The following is a 19,885-nucleotide window of genomic DNA, read 5'->3' as shown; positions in this document are numbered from 1 at the left end:
CATATTTATAGACCCAAGCTTCTGTGTACCTATGTAATGGCTGTTTTACCTTCTAAAGAATAATAAGAGAACAGAAGAATATTTTGAAAACATGCCTTTTTTATTTTGTGGAAATGGCCTAGCTTATCAAATGAAATGTCTTTGTCTTTATATGTTTCGCTCTTCCATTATGATCCCTTGGTTTTCCCATCTTCACAATTCAGCCATCTATGTATGCTTATTTGAGGATGGAGTCTGCCTCAATTGAATGTCTTACAACCTTGAAAAAGAACTGTAAGCACTTTAATGAGTCACCAGCCATTAGGAAAATTTGGATTAGAAAAATAAGGATGCAAGATGGCAGACATTTCTAGGTGAGATAAGTAGCATCACAAAGTAAAAGAAAGGAATCTGGAGGGCCATAATTTTAGGGTAATATTTGTAATCCTGTGAAACTTGAGAGTGAAATATTGTGTGCCTAGAATGCTTTTTATGTCATGCAAGGAGCCAGAAAAGTGTTTGGAACTTGGGAAACTTTTCCAAAATGTTTTGCCCTTTAGTTATCCACCAATAGTGTAATGATTAACAGCGTGTCAAGAAAGCAACTTCATAGTCTTATGATTTGAGGTTATTTGGATGGGCATATACCAGAAACCAGTGAATTGAAAAGGAAGAAGTGCAAACTGAGAAACTGTTATCTTTGATACCATTGTCAGTTCTACTTGCCCTTTTGTGTTTATATATGGCCAATTCCCTAAAACCGCGAAATGCTATTGTCAGACTTCTCTTGCCCTACAAGCTCTGATTGACTTGTCAACACAACTAAAATCTGGATTCCTGGAAGCCAAAGGCCATCTGGTACTTAGATTCTGTTCTTATGACTCCTGCTGCACTTTGCACTGCAAAATGATAAAGTGTTGCTCATACCCCTGTGCTCATGTGGTATACTCAGTCTGGAATGTTCTTATACCACTTCACTAGGGCTTGATGTTAAGCATTTCTGAAGACTCAACTTGAATGATGCCTTCTCTAGAAAAACTTTCTGACTTACCAGTCAGGGTTACACCTCACCCCTGTCTCTCATCGTGCTCTGTGCATGCTCCGGCACTGCTGCTTGTGCTGTGTTGCACTATTCTATTGGCCATTCTATAAACTATGAGCTCCTTTAGAAGAAATACTGTGGATTTCCCACTTTGTTTGCCCCAGTCACCGAAACATGATAATCTCCTATATTGCTGGGAGTGAAAAAAATGAGAAAAAAATAGTTTGATAGTAAACATACACCTACCCCATGATCCAGTGATGATATTCTGAATATATGCTGAAGAGAAATGATTGCATGGTCCACAACAAAACATGTACAGGCATATTTGTGGTATCTATTCATAACAACTCTAAGTTGGAAGCAATCCAAAACCATCAACAGTAGAATATATAGTGTAATAATATGATAAACAGCATCAATAAAAATAATGAATTTTTGCTACATGTAACAGCATGGATGAGACCACAAACAAAAGTTGGGGGAAAAAAGCCAAATGATAGTAATACAAGCAAATATTAGTTTATTGTGATGAAACAAGTAAAACTAACTAATCAAAGGTGATAAAAGTCAGACTAATAGTTGCCTTTACAAGAGAATGAAAGAGAGTATTGGCTGGTAAGGGCCATAAGGAAAACTTCTAGGGTTCTAGGAATGTTTTAACTCTTGGTCTTGTAAGTTCCAAAGGTGTATAAACATCTAAAAATTCATCAAGGTGTAGATTAAGATTTGTGCACTTTACATTCATATGTTATACCTATATAAAAATACTAAAAAAAATAACTATACATAAGGTTTAATAGAAAAATGATTTGTGGGAGCTTTGATTGTTGGAGATTTTTATCTTACAATAAGTATTTGTTTTTAAACTTTTTATAATTCTGATTTTGATTGTAAATTTTTGGATTATAATCATAAAATGTATTGATAATTCATAATTCATTTCATCTTTTTAGGTTCTATCTCAACTTTGTTACTGAAGAAGTGGAGAATCCTGAAAAGTAAGTGGCCGTATTTAATCTGAAATATTTGTGAGGAATAAAATGTAAGGTTATACAGTTGAAAAAGCAGACCCAGAAGGTACTCCGTGTGGGCTAATTTAACTTTAGCACTATCATCATCATCATCAAAATTTGTTTGACTTTACTCTAAATTAGATGTAAATGACTTTATTATATATTCTACATTTAATGCTAACTTATCTGATAACCTGAAAGTATAAAATAATAAAGTTATATTTTAGGTAATCCATTTTATAAAAGCCTATATGCAACTTAACGTGGACTTTCAGCTGTCCACAAATATTCCATAAGACATGAGCTCCAGAAACCGATTATTTCTAAAAATTCATATGAGGTTTTTCATAACTATTCAATTAAAGAGAATAATGTATTTAATAAACAATTAGTTATGGAAGCCTAGAAGTAACTGTAGAATACTTAGAACTTACACATTTTAGTAGCTGGAAGATTGCTTCTACTTTTTGTGTGTTAGGTAATACTTTTGATGGTTAGGTAATTTGACGATGATTTACATAATGTTCCTAAATTGAATTATTTTTAACTCAGAACTTAGACAAATGAATTTTGTGATTTGCATAAAAACATTTGACTTTATACAGGAAAGCAACATAATCTATGGGCAAAAGCGGGACATTTTTAGAAGTGCAATGTAAGAAATGGACTGAATTACAAAGTAGTTTCACTCATCTGGCAGTTATTAAACATCTACCATGTTTCAGTCATTGTGCTAGGAACTTCTTATATGATGAATAAGACTTGTATTCACAATTTTGTGGTCTAGTCAAATGTGTAAATAAATGAAAGTAACGTAGTATGCTATGATAGATTACTCGGTTTGACAGAGAGTAAAGGAAGAAATACTTAACTCTGTCTATGGGGATGTGCTTATTATATAGATTCTCAAATAATGAACAGGTGTTTTTAGGTAAAAAAGAGTGAGAAAGTGTGAGAGTGATAAATAGAAAAAGGGAGAGAGATGTCCCAAAACTGGGGGCAGGCTCAGGTCATGATCCCAGGGTCCTGGGGACTGGGTGGCTCAGGTCATGATCCCAGGGTCCTGGGACTGAATTCTGTATCAGGCTCCCTGCTCAGTGGGGAGCCTGCTTCTCCCTCTCCCTCTGCCTCTCCTCTGCTTGTGTTCATGCTCGCTCTCTCTCTCTTTCTCTCTCTCTCTCTCTCTGTGTCAAAGAAATAAAAAAAAATATTTAAAAAAGGAGACATGTACAAAGGTCAGTATGAAATTGCCTAGGTATCAGAGAATAAGCTCAAGTGTTCACAATTCACATTAAGGTAGGCAAAGAAATTCTGGCACTAAGTGTATCAGGAGGTAGTAAGCCAATTGGATCTGGCCAAGTACCGGGGTCATCAGCATTTTGAACAAGGAAACCAACAATTGAGGTTAAAATGATGTTTTATACTATCTGATTCAACTGTTATGCAAATCAATATGTAATTTAAACATGTGAAAGGGATATTTTATTGAGAAATATGAGAAATTTAGGACAGTACTCTCATATTTATAACTGGAATTGTGGTAGAGAACATTCACTTAGCAGGAACTAGTCTCTTCTAGCATTATTTTGAAATAAGCCACTTTATGACTCTAAATCTATTGATTGCAGAAATAAATAGGTTGCCCTGTTTTTAATGTTTTTGAGAATAGTGTGTAAGTGGTAACAGAGAACAGACTGCTCTTACTAGATTGTATATATATATATATATATATATATATATGTACTGAATTTCCATTGTATAAAAGAGTTTATGTCTTTTAAGTCTAAAGAGCCCAGTTACTAAAATCTAATATCAGAGAATATTTCTTATGAAAAAAAAATGGCAAGCTGTAGGTTTGTGGATGGAACCTATAATGTGACACTTGTTATATGGCACATCAGTGGCATAGTTTAGATTTTCTTGTAATGGTATTTAGCAGTTTAGGATCCCTGGGTGGCGCAGCGGTTTGGCGCCTGCCTTTGGCCCAGGGCGCGATCCTGGAGACCCGGGATCGAATCCCACATCGGGCTCCCGGTGCATGGAGCTTGCTTCTCCCTCTGCCTGTGTCTCTGCCTCTCTCTCTCTCTCTCTCTGTGACTATCGTAAAATAAAATTAAAAAATTTAAAAAAAATAATAAAAAATGGTATTTAGCAGTTTAAGTATAGTTTTATTTGCTGTATATATAATACTATTGTATATATTAAGCTATTTTAAAATTATTTATGCCATGATTCTGATCTGATATTCTGATGTATTCTGTTCTGTATTTCTGAACAGTATGCCAATCAAAGATTCTCTCTCTCTCTCTTTCTTAATTTAAGGGCCTTAGTTTCACACATTGATAATGTCTATGATTTAGTATGTACAACTACGAAAAAACAGTGTTGTATTTACTCAGTGTTTTTTTGTTGTTATTGCAAAGAAGTTTCCTCATCTCAAAAAAGTGAGGTTAATTATAGCACTTACTGAGTTGTGGTAATGAGTTAATATGTATAAAATGTTTAGATTAGTGACTATACTTTTTAATCTCTATATAATTGGTTGTTTTTATTATACTCATATTCCGATTTTAAGAACAACATAAAATCTTACTCATATAAGAGTATTTCCTTGGTTACAATATCCTAAGGAATTCTCCTTCTTCAGTATGTTTGAAAGAAATATGAAAAGTTTGTTCACACCATATTGAAGCCTGTTTCGCCATCTTTCAGCACTGAAATTGAATATGCATTTTATGATCTCTCCTCTTCTTTTGTACAGATTTCATTTAATTTTTTAAAAAGATTTTATTTATTTATTAGAGAGAGAGAGAGAGAGAGGCCAAAGGAAGAGGGAGAAGCAAACTCCCACTGAGCAGAGAGCCCAATGGTAGGCTAGATCGCAGGACCTTGAGATCATGACCTGAGCCAAAGGCAGACTTTAACTGACTGAGCCACCCATGAATCCCTAATTTTTTATATTTAGAAAAACTAAATATGTACTTAAAAAAAACATAAGATATGAGAGTTTCATAATAATTTTTTTAAATATTTTTATTTATTTATGATAGTCACACACAGAGAGAGAGAGAGAGAGAGAGAGAGAGAGAGAGAGAGAGAGGCAGAGACATAGGCAGAGGGAGAAGCAGGCTCCATGCACCGGGAGCCCAACGTGGGATTCAATCCCGGGTCTCCAGGATCACGCCCTGGGCCAAAGGCAGGCACCAAACCGCTGCGCCACCCAGGGATCCCCAGTTTCATAATAATTTAAAAGTAACTATCAAAATTGATTTAGACTGATTATCATCACTGGTTATGCCAGATGAAATATTTTCATTTTTTTTTGGAAATCATAATTCTGCAAAATTCATTAAGTATTTCTAGAATACTTTTGATTTGATATTTTAAGGTCTTAAACTAAGAAATTTCTCAGGAGAAATTAAGTAAGAATCTATGGAATTTGTCAATATAATTAGTAACTACTAAGATTTAACTTGAAGAAAGAAATCTCTGGAACCTTTCTGTTCTGCTGTACTAGATACTCCAATATTCAATTTTTACCTGAAAGATTCTGTATAAAACTTAGTTAATATGCTTTATCTTCTCAAAATCAGAATATGAGAAATCCACAAAATCCCCTTAATGGAAAGCAGAGATTAAATTTGTACTGTGTACTTATCAACGGAAGAAATTCAGGGTTTTAACTAACTTATTCAGTGTCTTAATTTTAAAAACAATATTTCCCTATAACGTCAGCAATCAGTCCAGGTCTCTTATTTTTTTTTATTTTTTTATTTTTTATTTTTTTTAGTCCAGGTCTCTTAAAACTGAATCTTATTTTTTAAACACAAGCAACAATTTGGGAAATATTAATGGTTGAACATAGAGAACAGGTGGTAAAATTATGTGAACCTCGTCTAGATGTGTAATTTGTATGATTTCGTAGGTAGATACAGCTCCAAACTATCTTTAGTTACAAGGGAGAATAATTATAATTCCATCTCCTTTGTGACATGCCAAGATAAATGTGTTTCCCAATCAGTCACGGGTGCATGTGTCCAGGTGTGCTGCAACGTGTAACTTTCTGGCAGCTGGTGAAATGAATCATCAGCTGAACATACAACACCTTTTACTATCCTCCTCCACCTAGGCAATAAAATTTTGCTAAAATTGTGACCTAATAGAAAAAGTGGTCATTAATTTAGATCACTGAAAATAACAATGTGATTTAAAATACATAGAATGTAGAATAAGGTTTCATGCTCACAATTGACTACCCTTTCCATATAATTTAATTTCAGTGGAAATCTTTCAAATTATCTAATGTCACTCTATGGAGTAATTTCAGGACTGCTATTATGAACATGACTTAGGGAACAGTTCCTTTAAGTGCAGTAACAAGTGAGGGGTAAACTGGGAGATGAATAAAATCAAATAACTAGCTCATGATTTCTTTTATTATTATCTCACTTTCTCTTTAAAGCTTGCAAAACACTAATCTTAAAAATTGGAGCAAAATACCTGCTATAGGATTGCATTTATAATGCTAAAAATGTTCTCAGTGTCTTTTTGTGTACTCTTCTCTAAGAGTAGCTTTGGATCTATGGAAGTAGGAATCCTTTAAGAGGGATTTAACATATTTATGTAAAATGACAGTAATTATCATTGAGATTTTCATAGCATTCAGTAATTATCTATAGCATGGTGATTGACTCCGTGAGGGTAAAAATAGTATTTTGAGGAGCAAGAATGTCTAAAGGTTGGACCATAAAGATGAAAGAATCTCACTGCATTTAAAGTGTCTTCCCATCAAATGAAATGCCTGGTAGTAGTAAGGATTGCTAATATGTACTTTGTTTTTAAAAACCAAAGTGTTTTTCTTTGCAAATATAATGAGTTTTGCCTATGACATTACTTGTATGGCAACTGTGCAATCTATCATTGTTCCCAAAGTTACACAGTGCAAAGAACATATCATTGAGATGTATAATGTTTGTAATCCTGCTCTGCGATTGATCAATCATGTCTTGGGTTGATGAAAGCCAAGAAATGAATTGCTTTACTTTGACCTTGGGGGTCTGAGATTAGTCGGTTTGTCTATTAGACTTGTTCCAGTGTTCTTTTCACTTCATTTATTCCCTCTGTCTTGAGGAGTTGGAAATAGTAGACTTGGTGGAAGTCAGTAAAGCTTGATACCATCAGTCATTTTTTAAAGAACAGGCTATCAACATGGTCTGAATAATCAACTTTAATAGAAGGTTTAAATAATCAGAGTGTCAGGTTTAATTAATACTTTGTCTGCTTCCAATTTATATTAATTGATGCCTGAAAGTCATCACACCTTGTCCCAACGATAGCTTAGAAGAAGAGGAATTTGACTTGAGGAAAATGCCCGAAGACCTTGAAGGTGGTGTGATCGATCAGACCGGTTCATAAATGGTCTATAATCGTGTTATTTGCATTCAGTTCAGATACTGCCGTCTTACATTCTTAGTATATGTGTTTCTATCCTCATTGATTTGTATTAAGTCAGTGTAAAAGATTTTCTTAGTAACATTATACTGTTTTATGAGGCCTGTTGCTTATAGGACATGTGAGACAGTTAACCTGATTAAAAACACTGCAAAACAAAACAATCTAAAAGCTTGCCTGAATGTGTTGTAGCCAAGTTGCATGATAGAGTGTTAAAGGTTGATTTGAGGTCTTTTATTTTGCATTTTGGCATTTTAAGGATGCAGTTTTCTGTGAGAGACAAATCTTCATCTTTATGTACTTTGTAGCTTCCTAACTTAGCAGTTGCTGGAAAATAGCATATAATGTCTTTACTATGTATGTGTAGATTACAGCAGTATTATGTGTCATGATTTTTTTATGACAATGCAATGCTATCTGCCTTCTTAGAATATTTCTAAAGTTTATTTTACAAATACTAAAGTGATATATGTTCTTAAGGAATGCAAACTAGTTTTCACAGAAAATTATTATGCAAATAAATACATATAGAAAAATCTGGATTATTAAGCAGAGTTAATTTGTAAAAGTATTTACTAAATGAATTTCTTCAAAATGATGTCTCCTAATTGAGTTAATTTATAAAATTGAATTTATATATCCAAGTTACAAAGATTTCTTTGACAAAATAAGACATCTCTTTACGAATGACAGGAATTGTTAGAATTACTTAATATGTGGCAGTGCTTCTCTTCAATCATTGAAATTATTATACCTAAATTCAAATCATTCTATTTTGTGCATTTCTTCTGGAAATATGTGTAAAAAGTTTGGCATATCCATTTTTAAATATGTTTCAAATATGTGTATAATTGTACTGGTTTAGCCACTGATATCACAGGGATGGTCCTGTGTTCGGAGAACAAGGTCACCAAATTACTCTTCCTGCCTTCGTTTAGTCTAAAAATTTCCCAGTGATGGAACATGTGGTTGAAGTATCCTGGGATCAAAATTCTTGCATTTCTGAGCTTCACATATGCATAAAAAATACATTTGGCTCAAACACATTTTGTTCATGTAAAGTTGAAGTGTCAAATAAGTGGTGCAGAAATTATAGGATTATATTATAATATTTTATCAGGCAGTAATCAAAGAGACAGATATTAATCCTTCAAGTGGTTTGTGGGAGCCATTTAGTTTAGTTTTTTTTTTTTAAGGATTCTAACCCCATTATGTGGCAAAAATTTGAAGGTCAATGCTTTTACTGTTTTATATCATATTACTTATTTCTAAATTTTAATTTTAATTGCATTGAAGTTTATATTTTGAGTTTAGAATCATGAACTAATGTTTTGGGTGAAATAATAGTGGCTGATTTAAATTTACCCTATGTTTTTGTTTCTCTTATTTACTCATAAAATAGGAGACCACAAATAGTATAATGGGTAGAATCAAAAAAATTCAGAATAGAGGGGTTCTTGGACACTATGTAATTTAGCTTTCCACCAGATGCATTACTCTCCTCTATAATATCTTCAGATGTAATTTTTATAAAACAAAATGAGAAACTGACTCTACCTTCCTTGAACTGGGTTACCAGAATTTTTTGCTTTCACGTGCTGATTAGCAACCTGCTAATTTCTGTGACCATTTCAAGCTTTGATACATTGTTAGTTGGGTGGCATAAAGAGGATAGGGCAAACATTTTGACTGTAACAGGTACAACCCAAATGAAAAATTAAATGACACACATCAGAGGTTACAGAGCTAGAATCCTTTTATCTGAAAGGAAATACCTTTTGCAATCAGAAGTAAATGTCAGTCATTAGATTGTCTCCTGCTTTTGAGTTCACACTTTAGTGACTCCCCTCATTCATATTCTCATTTATGCAAATCAGCTACTTTACTCTGTGCCTGGATTTGAATGTTAATGATTGCACCCAAAAAGTAGTTCATAAATAAATTTTACATTCTGGGCTATACTTGGGTGAAAAACTTCTTAGACCACTAATATCTAGCCTGCTGTTTGGCATTCATTAAGATTCAGTGTTAAGAGTCTCACAAAAAATAGAATAATATCCCATGTTGTTCTTTATGCACAGAGACAAGATGTATCCAGGCCATTATATTTACACTGGCCATGCTCTGGAATAATTTTGATAATTTTGTTCTCGTCATAATCAAACATTGACTCAGCTTATCGATCTACTCAGGAAAATGAGTAACTTTTGAATTTGTAAAGGCACAAGCTAAAACTGTATTACCAATGTAAACATCTAAAATGAATCAAATGAAGTCGAGTCTTTCCAGTAAAGAAAGATTTCCTTCACTTTTATGAACTGTGAAAATATTTACTTAGTGAGTCTTTGAAAATAGCACTAGTTTAGGAAATCAAAATTCTAAGACTGTCTCCTCTTAACTAGCTATTTGACCTTGGACAGGCTTCTAAGTTGCTTCTGAATCTTTGTTTACCAGTTTTAAATAGAGGGTGATAATCCCCATATTAGAGTTCTCATGGGGTTGTAAGGATAAAATATGTGAAATTCAAAAATGTTAATGAGCTTGACAAGTAATATACAAATGCCATCTGCATCCCAAACCTATATTCTTGAAAGATTAGAATTTTTCATAATTTTTGCAAAAAATTAGAGGATTAGCATAATTGTTTTATGAACAGGGGTGCCTTTTCTATACAAATGACCTATTAATCAGCTTGAAAAGTTGTTCTGCATCATCAGCAAAGTACCCAATTATTAGTAGTTAAAAGGTTCAAAAGATGAGAACTGCTTTTTATTTAGTAGTCTCTAATCTCCCTTAGGTGGCAATATGCTCACGCATTATAATCAGAATAAATTTCGTGGCAGATTTTTTTCCCTTCTAAACCAAATATTTATATGTCCACACAATGGGTGTGGGCCCATTCTGTCACTGGCACGCTGTTGGCTTATAGTGCTGATTTAATGGATGAACTATTTGTACTTCCACTGCATTCACTTTTTTTTTAAGTTTACTTTCTTACCAAGATACTCATTTATGAAATCTGACAAACAAGGGTTTGAGCTGAGTGACTGACATCATGAATTTAAATTTTTATTCTTATTTCTAGAAAAGGAGCTATTGAGTTGGTATAAAACAGGAGAACACAAGAGTTAGTTTACCTCCAAATGTTTTTTTAAGAATTTTTGCCTAACAGGGATCCCTGGGTGGCGCAGTGGTTTAGCGCCTGCCTTTGGCCCAGGGCATGATCCTGGAGATCCGGGATCGAATCCCACGTCGGGCTCCCAGTGCACGGAGCCTGCTTCTCCCTCTGCCTATGTTTCTGCCTCTCTCTCTCTCGTTCTCTCTCTCTCTGTGACTATCATAAATAAATAAATAAATAAAGAATTTTTGCCTAACATAAAAATGCATAGCCTTTATTAAAAATATAAATGGTAGTTGTTATCTGAATAATAGATGGATTACAAAGTAGCACTTCAGATTATTTTCAGGAATATGATGTATATTATTTCCATTATTTTTTTTTTAACATGGTGTTCAAACTCATGGCCCCAAGATCAGGAGTCAGATGCTCTACCCACGGAGCCACCCAGGTGCCCCTTTCTCCATTCTTCAGTTGAGAAAGTTAAAGCCCATAGAAGTGAAGCAATTTTTCATGGCTGTGTAATGAGTGAGAAGATTAGGACTATAATCCATGCTTGATATAATGCATGTACTGTTTGGTTTCAGAGCATGTACTCTTTCTAGCATGCCAACTGGTCTCTTTGAGAAGCAAAGCAGAAGTGACTCATGGGTGTACACAGTGTTGTATGGCTAAGAAAGTAACTTTGCTATGGAAGAGGAAGTTGGGAGAAAAGTAGGATTTACAAAGGTAGAATAAAGAAGTAGAGCCATCTCACTGGGGGATGTGCATACACAAAGCCATGGTTTCAAGAAATGATGTGTAGACCTCTCTAGCTACAGCAAAGGATTGTAAAGAAGAGTATAAGGTGAAATGGTAGTAAGAGGTGGATGCTGTCATGGGGTGAGCCTCCATTAGAAGAACTTGGGAGCTGATCCAGTAGCCAATGGGATGGGTAGGTGGGGGGGGGTGTTGCAAGTTTTGGGTATATATGAAATGGTGTTTAGAGAAGATGAACCTCATGGTAGTTTCAATGGATTTTCTTTTTGTGATATATGAACAGTTTAAAGAGAGTTATAATACAAAAAGTCACATTTCAGTCTTCTTTTACATGTTTATTTTCAACAAAAGCAATATCTTTGAAACGTTAATTGCCTTCTGGGCCTGACAAATCATGTGGCAGAAAATTCTGGCAAATAGCATCATAATGGCCACATTTTCCCAGTTCAAAGTTATGAACTAAACTACTTAGGGAAAATGGATGAGTCAACATGGTGCTCACATACTCTCTTAAAAAATAGAGTTGTCCTTTTTATTTTTTAATGAAAATGATGGGATCATTTATTCTCTATGCCAGAAGAAGAGCAAATAAAATCAAGTTAAATGAGAAGAAAGATCATTTTAATATAAAATTATATTTATAAGTATTGAAACAAGAGAATTTGATTAGGCATTAGGAATCCCAAAATAGAGATAAAAGAAATGATCATTTAGCCATGATTCTTTAGATAGTCAGGTGGAAAAATGAGGCAGGCCATTGCTTAAGCTTGCTTTTAATTCTATAATATTTTGGTTCTATTTTTAGGTTAGTGAATATATGGGAACCAATGTGGGGAGTCAGGTACTCCACCATAGGTCTCCGTTACTGGGGGAAAGTGTCACATGCTAGGAAGACAAAGGGAACCCTTCCTTAAATTTTAAGGTCAAATAGAATCCTGAGGCAAGGCTTGGAAATATTTCAAATAAGATGTGTCAAAGATCTGACTTTCAAACATTTGGTGTTCTAGGAAGGGGTGGGTTAAGGAGGAGAGGGGAATAGCAAAGCCAGTGCAGGGCAAGATTTGGGCTGGATAGCAACTGACCCCACTGAAGCACAGGAGATTCACACTGGTGTTGTGGAAAGAGCTTTGTACTTAGAATCAAGCGACTAAGGTTCTACTTCCAGTTCTGGAGATATGTAAATTTGTGACCATAGCTATCTCCTTTATCCTCTCTGAGCCTCTGATTTCTCAGCTGCAGGAAAGGAATGGCGGAGTATCAAATTCTGAGTTTCCTTTCAACTCTAGTATGATTCTAATTGATGACATGTGAGTACCCAGTTTGACATGAAGATATCCTTTGGGAATATGGCCAAGGGAGAGAAACTTAGACAGATCTGTCTCAGGAAGACAAATAGACCCAGAGAAAGGGATTTTGTAGCCAGTTTCTAGATATCATGATGATTGGGAGATTGAATGGGCCTAAAACTTTGAGTTATTTCATGAAATGTATAAGAAGTTTGAACAGACAGATGGTGGGGGTGGGGGTAGGGTGAGGAGTGAAGACAGATTGACATCCTACCTCATGGGACTTAATCATTAGATATGAAGATCTAGGATTAGATCCAAGCTGTGGAATCTAATTTACTGGGGTCACCTGAAGTGTAGGATCTGGAATGCACCAGGAGGGATATAGGGCGGTGTTAATGCACTCGTTGGGGAGATCAGTTACGTGTGTCATGATGGGTCCTGGATTCTGTTTACTGTTTTTATCATACGTGCCTAACAAAGGTGCAGAATGGTTTCTAAACTTCTGTGGTGCAGGATGTTGTTCATACTAGTCTATTTCTGTGTGTTTTATATTTTTCTCAAGAAAAAATAGACGTTTATGGTGACGGAATTGCCTATGCAGAGAGGTATCTTCTCTGATAGATCTAATAGGTCAAGCATTAGACATTTCTAATAGTCTGGTTAGGATTTAATGAATTAATTTATAATAATAAATATTTATGTTGCCCACCTAAGAAAAGAAAGAAGGAAAGGGTGAGGGAGACTGAGAGAAAGAGGGAGAGAGAAAGAAAGATTGATTTGTAATAACTTTCAAAAATGTATATTCATTCCTTTAGCCATCTTTTAAATGGACATTCTAATGCTTACCTTGCAGAGTTTTTGTGAGAATTGGAAATAATATACTGAGGTGTCCGACAATACTTGGCTCATAGTAGATACTTAATGGCAGACCATTTACTTTTTATTTTTTGTTATGAAGCATGTCATTAGCTCATTTGAAATCTAAGAGGGATTATCAGATCAGGACTTATGAATTTGGCCAAAGTATTGCTTTTTGTGCATACTGCTTAAATGTTGGGTTTGAAATCCATTATGACAAGGCAAAAACACTCTTATTTGAAGCATCTTGCCAAAGGAAGCAGAAATTATCTCAGTCTCAGAAGTAGGCTTTTCTAGTCTCATATGGTTGTTTTTCAAAAACATATAGTACTATGTTGGTTTTTCTAAGGAGACAAGCTCAGAGCTTTTAATAGTCAGATGGTTTTCCCAGTTGTTTTCTACTGTGTCATTTTCTCACTTGTCCCTTTTCTCATTCTTTCTCTCTTTTAAGTTTTGTGTTTTTTTTCAAGATTTATTTATTTTAGAGAGAGAATGTGTATATGTGAGCATGAGGAGAAGCAAAAAGAGAGGGAGACAAGCAGACTCCATACTCAGTACTGGTGGAGAGCCTGACACAGGGCTCGGTCCCATAATCCTGAGATCCTGACCTGAGTGGAACTCAAGAATCAGACACTTAACTGACTGGCCCACTGAGGTGCCCCCCCCCTTATTTATTTATTTATTTATTTATTTATTTATTTATTTATTTATTTTTCCCCTCTCTCTCTTTTAAAGTTAGATAGGGGGACACCTGGGTGGCTCAGTGGTTAAGCATCTGCCTTCAGCTTGGGGCATGATCCTGGAGTCCCGGGATCGAGTCCCACATTGGGCTCCCTGCATGGAGCCTGCTTCTCCCTCTGCCTGTGTCTCTGCCTCTCTCTTTCTCTCTGTCTCTCATGAATTAATAAATAAAATAAAAAAAATAAAGTTAGGTGGAACAGATCGGGAGAGCTACCTGTGACAAAAGCTTAATAATAATCAATACTAATGCATATTAGTTGAGAATGTGGTGATCAAACACCATGGCCACTGGTTTATATAGTAAGATAAGCAATATTATATAGAAGATCATTTATAAAATTAAGTCTATACCATACAGCTCAAGTATTTCATAATATGTAAAACTAAAGTTTACAGCATTTACTCATATGACACAAAATAAGAGACACTAAAGACTATCATGCATGACTTTCTAAGCAGAGTTGTTTCTAGAGGCTCATTGGTTACCTATCACAGAGTTTTTTTGTTTTGTTTTGTTTTTTTGTTTTTTGTTTTTTTTAATCACAGAGATTTTTATAGGCATCTCATGTCTTACCTCCTCCAAAGTGTGTCTCCTGTAGGCCTTGGATGATGTCATTTTTTTCTCTCTCACTGACATTATCCGGTCATGGTCATTCTCTTAGGGGTAGATAGCAAAGGAGGTGAGGATGTTTATTAATTTCTAAATTGCTTCAGTTTTCATGTTACCTGTGTATACAAATAGTTCTCCACCCATTCACTTTCCTTCATTCACACATTGGCATGGCTGGCCTAGTTTATTAGACTAACTTCCTAATGTAATTTAAAACACAATGGACTTGACCTTGAGGAAGTATATCACAAAAGCCTGGGATTTTTTTTTTTAATAATAAATTTATTTTTTATTGGTGTTCAATTTGAGCCAGGGATTTTTGAATTGGGCGGGAGGTAGCCATCAAATTTTCTATCCCTTTCATTGTAAAGATAAAGAACTGAAGTCAGAGAGATGGATTAATTTGTCTATATTTACATTTGTTTATATTTAAAATACTGATCCCTTTCTAGTCCTCCTTTCAAACACTTAGCGTTGTTGAATAAAAATCTAAGAGTGATGGATATGGCAAGATTTTAGCCTCGAAATTAGCTGGGGAAGAATGTGATCATTAGGAGTGACCTGTATGTTATTTGAGAATGGAGCAAAACTGCTTTTAAAAATGTATAAAAGCATTAACATTTGCCTGCATTCGACTTTCTAAAGCCATTTTTCAAACACATAATGAAAGGGGTCCTAGGCTAGCTGAATTAAATAATCTATTCCAGGTTGTTTATTGAAGGTCATCTGGTCGCACAATTAAAGCAGACACTTTATGGCTGGGAAATGTTGAAATGTTAGGATATTGTAAGGAAATAGTTGCTTTTTATTTTCTTTAAGATTTTGACAGACACCCTGATTCTCAAAATAGTTTTTATATCTCTTTGGGGGGGGGGGCGCACAATATTTAATTTTTCTGTATCGACATTATCAAACAATCAAGATATCACTTCCCATATTCTGGCCTGAGGCAAGCAAAAGAGAAATTGATATAGAAGACACGATTAATTTTGTTTTGAGCCAGAAAAATGACAAAAGAAATGAACGCGATAGATGGCAAGAGGAGGTCATGCTTTAAAAGTACTGATTTGTAGCTGCTCAGGGTCTGGTGGAAGAAAGGTTAAATGTGTTTTAAATGTTTGTAAGTGCTTAGCTATTTGATCCTCTTTGTGCCATGGCCTCTGGCCAAGGAGAGGCAACTGCAAATCGAACTCAGTGATGTCCCTCTCTGGTGACTCGGAGCCCTTTGGGTTTTTGTCGAGCCACAACCTGAACTCTGAACTGCAGCAAGGGTGACAGCTCCACCTGGATGTGTAGGTGCTTTCCAGCCCTCAAGTTTCAGATGCAAGTCTGACCAACACAGAGGCAGGGTTTCCTGTTCTCCGAAAGATAAGGCTACTTCTGCTCCTGTTGTTGCCACTTCTAAGGCATTTCCCTGCAGACTTCCCTCCCCTCTGAGCCAGGCCTCCCCAGCTCCACAGCTCAGAGCAAGGGGCACCTGGGAGCACGAGACATCCTGGTGGGCTGGTTCTCCTATTTCTCCCACCAGACACATCTTGTTTATGCCATTTTTTAATGACCAGGATGCAAATTTCCAACTAGCAGCTATGGTTTAATCAAGTTATAGAAAGGAAATCTCCTATGTTTTCTATACTCTGCCAGAATGTAAAAGTAAAACTTTATGATTTTCATAGTATTTTCATTAACCGTACATGGTCTTTCCCTCTCCGTTTTAATAATAGAGGATAGTCGAATTTTAAAAGACCAGAAACTATGTAGAAGAAAATTAAAAGCACCTGTTATCTCATAATCACATCAAATAGAAACTGTTATTATTTTGATATTTTGTTTCCCCACCCCGGGTGTGTATATATATGCCTATGTTTGTGCCGTGCGCATCTCTATTTCGTTATATTACTTGAGATAAATGTACATACAGATTTTTTTTTTCGTACACATTTTTCTTCATCGCTTTGGCATTACACTATGGATTTACTTGTTTATTTATTGTCTGTTTCCTTTATGAGGGCCGGGGCTCATTCATCTGTATCATTCATTGCTGCATCCCCAGCAGCTCAAAGGCATCATGACGTCTGTCCTGCCATTCCAGATTTGTTGTATCTCGAGCTCGGCTCTAACTCTTTTTATTCATCTAGATCTATCCTGCTTTTTTATTTAACATCATTTCATTAGATTTTCCTTGATCTCTAAAATCTTAGTAAGCACCATTTGTAATGATGGTATAGTATTTCGTTGGGTAGGTCTACCAGCATTTACTTATTTTCCTGTTAGGCGTTGAAAATGTTTCCAATTTTTTTAGTGTGATAATGCTGTGGTATAATTTAATATATAAATCTTTGTACCTATTTAATTGTTTTCTTAGGAAGATTGCTGGAAGAGAATTACTATGTCAAAGGCAATAAACTTTTTAAGTATCTCTTTGTCTTACCCAGATGCTTTCCAAAGCATGTACATCGGTTTCCTCACTCAATAGCAATAGTTAAGAATACTTACTCAGCATTGGGTGTCATTATTTACAAAAATCTTTGTTAATTGTAAAGCAAAAGTTATGCCTCATTGTTTTAAATTGCATTTTTAAAAACATATATAAGGCTTAATCCTTTCCCCATGTTTAGTTCTATGTGGTTGACATTTTGGGGCATGAATATTTGTGATTCAACAGAATTTTTTGTATATTATGGGTACTAATTCTTTATTATATTGATTGCCAAATTCTGTCACAGTTTTTCACGTAACTAAATTTTCTTTACGATTCAGCTCATAGAAGTTTGAATTTATATATCATAATTTAATTAGTTAATGTTAGTTATTTAAATTAGTTAATTTTTAAGTTTACTACATTTAAATATAAGAGTTTAAAATAATATAAGAATTTAAAAGTATCTCTGTGTATGGCTTTTCCACCATAAGTTTTTTTTTTTGTATCCCTAGATCATTTATATATCACTCATATTTTCTGTTTGTTTTTTTCCTGATTTCTTTTGGACATTAAGCTTTTTAACTTATCTGGAATGGATTTCTTTTAGTACGATATAATGTAGGCTTTTGATTTCCCCCCAATTTTTCAATATCCCAGCATTTATTGAACAGTCATATTACCCCTTAGTTTATGATATTTACTTACTTACTTAGTTTATAATACTTCTCATAAATTATGACAATTGCTGTACTTTGTTTTTATGTTATATACTATTTCAAGGTAATTTTAAGGTATTTTAAGTAATTTATTCTGCTTGACTTAAAGCCTTTCTATTGATACATCAGCCAATTACTATGTAGTTTTTATTGAAAGTTTAACATCCTTTCTTATCTGGACAGAAAAGTGACCTTAATTACTACTTTTTCTCTCTGAATAAATTAAGATTCTGTATGACTTATATTTGTAGGCAGGCAGTTACTCCTCTTGGCTTTTCATGAATGGGAAGGAAACCTGTATAATGCTTTGAAATTTAACACTCATAGTTTTTCTGCCTATATAAACATATACTCCACATGTATAGCTAAATCCTTTATAGTCGAATTATTTCCTTTCCTGTATCCGACAGTTAATTACTAAATTGTTTTCTTCTCTTTCTTCTTTCAGATTTTGAAAATACTAATTAAAATAACCTAAAAGGTATATGTCAGGAATATTAGCCTTACTCTTTTCCCCCTTTCACCTTTCTTTTTTAATCTCTGAACTCTAACAGAGGGCCTTTTATGATGATTTTCTGTCTCCCAGAATATTTTTTTTTAACAAAACACCAAATGCTAAAATTTTAATGGAAATAAGCAAAAAATATTTCCTTATTATCCTTATAATTGTTGAAACTGGTCTAATTTTAAAAAAATTATAAAAAAAAGAAAAGAAACTGGTCTGTAAGGGATTAAACATAAATGCTGTTAATTATTTTATATGTATATTTATACATTATGTATTTATATTATATTATATTTGAACTAGTTGAATTCATATTCCTGAGAAAAATCCTTCACCACGTAGGTTATAAATGTGGTAATAAACACCATTCAGAAGTAAACATACATTAGAAAAAATAGGCTACTTTTTCCTTGATGTCCACATATCCACTGGAAAATATTTGAATCACATTTTTATACATATTTTAGCTGTCCTTTTTTTTTACAGAATAAAAATGGCAAGGCAATGTTGGATTATTTCTTTACTAGGTTTTGCTTTCTTATGGTGGTTCCCAATCACCTGGTATATTCTAAGTTCATGCATAAAATTCAACACAAATGCACAATTGTGTTGCTCTCTCAAATCTGTCAGTCGGGAAGCTCAGTGTTTTGACCAGGAGTGTGGGCTGGCTGTTGTTGTATATTTAGAAATGAGTCTACCCTAAGCCCCCTTCCTTCCTCATTGACATGGGTTCAGTCTGTGGTCCCTTTCCATTGGCTGTTTCATCTTGATTGCAAGGCCTGGTCCCTCCCATGGTTCCAACACCCTGTTTGTTTGTTCTGCTGACGCCCCACTGATGGCTGCCAGCCGATCGTGCCCTGCTGTGTTTGTGTTTTATGGGGAAATGTTCATGTGTGGCTGCTGTGTTTGATATTAAATCTGAGACGAACTTCAGGAGGTTTCCTGCTTTTTATTAAAAATGATTTTGGCTAGGGGCTGTGTTATCCTGTTCATAAATCAGGTGTTCTCAGAGATTTAATAATTTAGAATTCTCATGAGGATTTGGTGGAATAAACATTTCTTTTCTCTGTTAAAGCTGCCTCTTAACTATTTTTTTTTCCCCTCATTCCTCTTCATGGCTTCCATTTATTTATTTTTTTAAAGTCTTCTTTTGGGAGGGTTGTGCAGATTTATCGCATGGCTGTGAGAATAATGTAAAAGAAAGTTGAAATGATAGCTTCGTTTGGTTGAAGTAATTTACATTTGGTAAGTTTTATGAGTCCTCCCATCAGTATTGTAAACAAGTTCCTATTTTAAAGATTTCTTAAATCCCATGTCGTATCTTTCAACCTAGTTTTCTTCTCTCCCTGTTTTAATGAACCACATCTCCTAGAAATAAGAGA

At 34.7% G+C, this 19,885-nt stretch overlaps 1 protein-coding gene across 1 annotated transcript in view; it reads left to right on the top strand.

Moving 5' to 3' along the window:
• Nucleotides 1–19,885, top strand: part of SLC7A11 (solute carrier family 7 member 11) — a 77,495-nt gene that overhangs the window by 25,506 nt on the left and 32,104 nt on the right. Inside the window, exon 6 of the mRNA XM_055317070.1 lies at nt 1,978–2,022. Within this exon, the coding sequence (XP_055173045.1) occupies nt 1,978–2,022 (45 nt within the window). The remainder of the gene's footprint in view (nt 1–1,977; nt 2,023–19,885) is intronic.

This window comes from Nyctereutes procyonoides, unplaced genomic scaffold (assembly GCF_905146905.1).
Source record: "Nyctereutes procyonoides isolate TBG_1078 unplaced genomic scaffold, NYPRO_anot_genome, whole genome shotgun sequence".
Lineage (NCBI taxonomy): Eukaryota > Metazoa > Chordata > Mammalia > Carnivora > Canidae > Nyctereutes > Nyctereutes procyonoides.
This window is presented reverse-complemented; position numbering and strand designations above follow the sequence as displayed.